This window comes from Coenobita brevimanus, chromosome 9 (assembly GCF_032717465.1).
Source record: "Coenobita brevimanus isolate Jiangsu-jjx chromosome 9, ASM3271746v2, whole genome shotgun sequence".
In the NCBI taxonomy this organism is placed as follows: domain Eukaryota; kingdom Metazoa; phylum Arthropoda; class Malacostraca; order Decapoda; family Coenobitidae; genus Coenobita; species Coenobita brevimanus.
Genome location: NC_136962.1, coordinates 6,770,773 through 6,775,426, shown reverse-complemented (window position 1 = coordinate 6,775,426; position 4,654 = coordinate 6,770,773). Strand labels below are relative to the sequence as shown.

At 39.0% G+C, this 4,654-nt stretch overlaps 1 protein-coding gene across 1 annotated transcript in view; it reads right to left on the bottom strand.

Annotated features, from left to right (window-relative positions):
• Positions 1-2,115: 2,115 nt before the first annotated feature.
• Positions 2,116-4,654, bottom strand: part of LOC145409488 (carboxypeptidase A4-like) — a 12,576-nt gene continuing 10,037 nt past the window's right edge. Inside the window, exons 4-5 of the mRNA XM_080279881.1 lie at positions 3,061-3,227; positions 2,116-2,208 (exon numbers count right to left, since the gene is read on the bottom strand). Of these exons, the coding sequence (XP_080136007.1) occupies positions 2,116-2,208; positions 3,061-3,227 (260 nt within the window). The remainder of the gene's footprint in view (positions 2,209-3,060; positions 3,228-4,654) is intronic.

Here is a 4,654-nt window from a genome sequence, read left to right as displayed (position 1 = left end):
GTGACAGTGATGGGTTAGTATTAGACGTTAGATTACTGATGATGTTAGATGATAGCGACAGTGTTAGTTCGATGTTTGTTAGATTAAATGCTTAGACTTTGATGTTTGATGGTTTAGGTGATGTTAGGTGATGCTATACTGTTAGATATTAGATGTTATTTCTTAGATGATGTTAGGGGATAGTGACAGGTTAGTGTTACATGTTAGATTTATTGAGATTAACAAGACTTGGAATGTTAGTAGCGAGACTTGACAATATATATATATATATATATATATATATATATATATCTATATATATATATATATATATATATATATATATATATATATAGTTTTTATTGTTTAGTGTTCTCCCTGTCTCTCTCTCTCTCTCAGCATTATCTCATGTCTATCTCTCTCTGTTTCTCCTTTTCTAATTTATATTTCCGTCAGAAAGGATTCTCTCTAAATTCTATCTACTCTCTCTCTCATTTCTCCTATGCAGTATTCTTATCTTACCAGTGTCCCCCCCCCTCTCTCTCTCTCTCTCTAAATGGCCATAACAGCGGCGATCAGGCCCGCCCATGTTTCTTCCCCAGTAGGGACGATTTGGGTGTAGGGCGAGAGGAAACCATATTCGCCCTTATCGCGTAACACCAGAACGTAGGAATAGATTACGCCTCTGCCGTAACTCCAATCTATCGACAGGCCGAACCCTGGGCCTGATAGATAGATAGATACATACATATTAATAAACAGAAAGACACGTGAAGAAGTGGCCTGACAGATAGATTGACGGATAGATATATTTACTGGCAGATAGACAGATAGATAGATAGATACATAAAGATAGATAAAGACACGTGAAGAAGTGGGCTGATAGATAGATTGACGGATTGATATATTTACTGGCAGATAGATGGATAGATAGATAGATACATAAAGATAGATAAAGACACGTGAAGAAGTGGGCTGATAGATAGATTGACGGATTGATATATTTACTGGTAGATAGATGGATAGATAGATAAACAGATAGATGGATGGGTAGATAGACGGATTGATGGACTGATGAATAGACAGAGATGTGTAGAAATCTGGGTATAGGTGATTGAAGGATAGATTAACTGATAAACAGATAGACAGATGGTTTGATAGATAGATATACAGACAGACAGACACATACAGAAATGGGTATAGATAGAATGATAGATGGATGAATAGATTTACTGGTAGATACGGATTGATAGATAAACTGATGGATAGATAAACAGACAGATGGATAGATAGATAGATATACAGATAGATAAATAGATGGATTGATGGATGGATAGATAGATTGATAGATAGATAGACAGACAGATAGATAGATGGACTCATGGATAGATTAACTGATAAACAGATGGTTTGATAGATAGATGGATAGATTTACTGGTAGATACGGATTGATAGATAGACTGATGGATAGATAAACAGACAGATGGATAGATAGATTGATAGATATATAGATAGATAGATGGATTGATGGATGGATAGATAGATAGACTGATAGATATATAGATAGATAGACAGACAGATAGATAGATGGATTGATGGATAGATAGACAAAAGTAGAAAACTGGGCATAGATTGATTGATGGATAGATTTACTGATATAGATAGATAGAGAGGTAGACAGATAATAATAATAATAATAATAATAATACCCATGCGATCAGCGAAGTTAAGCAACGTTGGGTCTGGTTAGTACTTGGATGGGTGACCGCCTGGGAACACCAGATGCTGTTGGCATCCCTACGTGTCAAGTGGGGTTGGTGGAGGATTAGTGCCCCTCCCTGTAAAAGCAATTAACTCTAAGCCCTTGGCCACCCCGTTTGGGATACATGGCGTCTGGCAATGAATGAATGAATATTATTATTATTATTACCGTATTATTATTATTATTATTATTACTATCATTATCATTTCTATTATTGTTATCATTATGTTAATACTAAGATCTACAACGATGCTCCTACTTTTAGTATTATTACTATTATTATTATTATTATTATCATTATTATTATTATTATTATCCATATTATTTTTTTACTACTACTACCACCACCACCACTACTACTGCTACTACTACCACTACTTACGTACAAGGTTGTAGAAGGAACCAACCCTATACTGTGTGTTGTGTACTGACTCAGTCGCGTTAACTCCAATCTGAGCAACACGACTCTGAAAAAAAGAAGGAAAATCAAATATACACACAGGAGCCTTCATTCATCGCCTATCGACAGCACGAGAGCCAATAACACACATCATTTTCCATCCATCTATTGCCAGACGCCTAGATCCAGTAAGGGGTGGCCACAAACAAATCGCCTCCATGTCGCCCTGTCCAACGCCATTTCACTGCCGTGCTCCCAGCTCACACCACACCGCCCCCCCCCCTTCTCTCATATACCTCTCAGCTCCATCGCTCCATCTCATCCTCGGCCTCCCTCTCCCTCTCACATAATTTTAATATATACAAATCTTTTCCCTACACGTGCAAGCTCAGAATGTTAAGTAATGGACCATTGTTGCTCTATCTATCTATTTATCTATCAACAAAGCACCAACATGAGTCCAAATCTCAACCGTTTGGGAGCTGATATCTTCCTGGCCGAATTATGAGGTAAATAAAGTGACCAGTAATAATGTAGTGTGTATGTGTGTGTGTGTGTGTGTGTGTGTGTGTGTGTGTGTGTGTGTGTGTGTGTCCACTGAGGTACTATTTGTGAGGTACTGTTTGTGAGGGAGTGTGTGTGTGTGTGTGTGTGTGTGTGTGTGTGTGTGTGTGTGTGTGTGTGTCCACTGAGGTACTGTTTGTGAGGTTGTGTGTGTGTGTGTGTGTGTGTGTGTGTGTGTGTGTGTGTGTGTGTGTGTGTGTCCACTGAGGTACTGTTTGTGAGGTAGTGTGTGTGTGTGTGTGTGTGTGTGTGTGTGTGTGTGTGTCCACTAAGGTATTGTTGGAGGCAGTGTGTATGTGTATATATTATGCATGTATGTACGTGTATATCCATGTACGTAATTCTGTGTACCTACCACTTCAGGCTCCTCCGGCACCGACTCTCCACTCCAGCCATACGCATACAGCCACAGCTGAAGGTATGAGTGGATGGTGAAGAAAGCTGTCAAATTCCTTGTACTTTGTAATTCATTGATATAATCCCTCACTGCTTGCGTCTCCAGCTCTGAGAACCCCGTGGGGCCTGGGGGGGCGAGAGAGGGGGTTATTTGAGGGGTTAGTGAAGATGGAAGATGGGAAATAAATCGCTGAGGATGAGGTGTTTGGGACACTTGTGTGGTGTTGAGTACTGAGATGAAAATTAAAAGAATATATATGTTGAGAGAGAGAGAGAGAGAGAGAGAGAGAGAGAGAGAGAGAGAGAGAGAGAGTAGCTGTCTCCTGTCAATCATTGTCTTACCTCGAGCAGTAGTGAGAATGTAATCATAATTCAATACTGTTAACGCAATTTGTAAGACAGAGAGAGAGAGAGAGAGAGAGAGAGAGAGAGAAAGAAAGAGACAGCTACAACATATAACAATAAAAAAGTATTGTGCTCTGCCTGTGTGTGTGTGTGTGTGTGTGTGTGTGTGTGTGTGTGTGTGTGTGTGTGTGTGTGTTAACAGATATAAAAGCCTTGCAGCGGACAGGGATTCAGTTAAAGCCAGTGACAAATGGCGGGAGTGACGACATTTAAATTCGAAATATCTCACCAAATACTCACCCTAGCGGCCCCAGTCTGTAACATCTATTGCACAGGTTCATGCTAGTCACGAAGAATCACTGTCAGCCTCCATACCTACCGAATAATTAACGAAGAACGCGATAATTCTGGACCACCCCACCACACACACCGAGACGGGAATGTAAATAAACCTGCGGGACGTTCGAAAGCGTTAGGAAGTTAATTATTTTTCTTTTTCGCTAACAAAATTATTCACAAAGGTAATTTTTAAACATATTAGTCACTAAATAAACTAAATTACAATTAATTTTTTGATGCATATGCCAAATGATGCTAAAATGAGTAATTATATTGATGAATTTTGTAAAGCACAAGGCTGAAACGAACGCGTGATTTTGAAACTTTTACCACAAAATCACTCGTTCGTTTTGTTTGTTACGAAATTCGTTTACTTGGCGAATGGATCCATAAATTAATTTCAGTTTATTATGTTTAGTGAAAAATATGTTTAAAAATTACCTCTGCAGATTAATTTTGATGGTGAAATACATTACATTGTTAACGCTTTCGAACATAAGAACATAAGAAGAGAGGATAACTGCAGTAGGCCGGTTGGCCCATGCTAGGCAGCTCCTAGAAGAGTAACTGAACTACTAGAATGAGATAAGGACAGCAAAGAAGAAGGCTCTTCCCCGCCCTCCAAACCCTCCAGCCGAAGCCGGCAGGAAAAAGTCAGAAAGAGCACCACACTGACGTGAACATTTTACAGGAAAGTGTGAAAGGAGAATAGAGACTATCATAGTGTAACCTGAAAAGGAAAAATTATGAATTAGTATTGGTTATAAGATTTTCTTTTTTCTATACCCACCCCTTATTTGTCATATGCTTATCTAGCCTATGCTTGAAACTCTCAGTGGAAGAGGCAGCAACTACTTTACTAGGTAGCT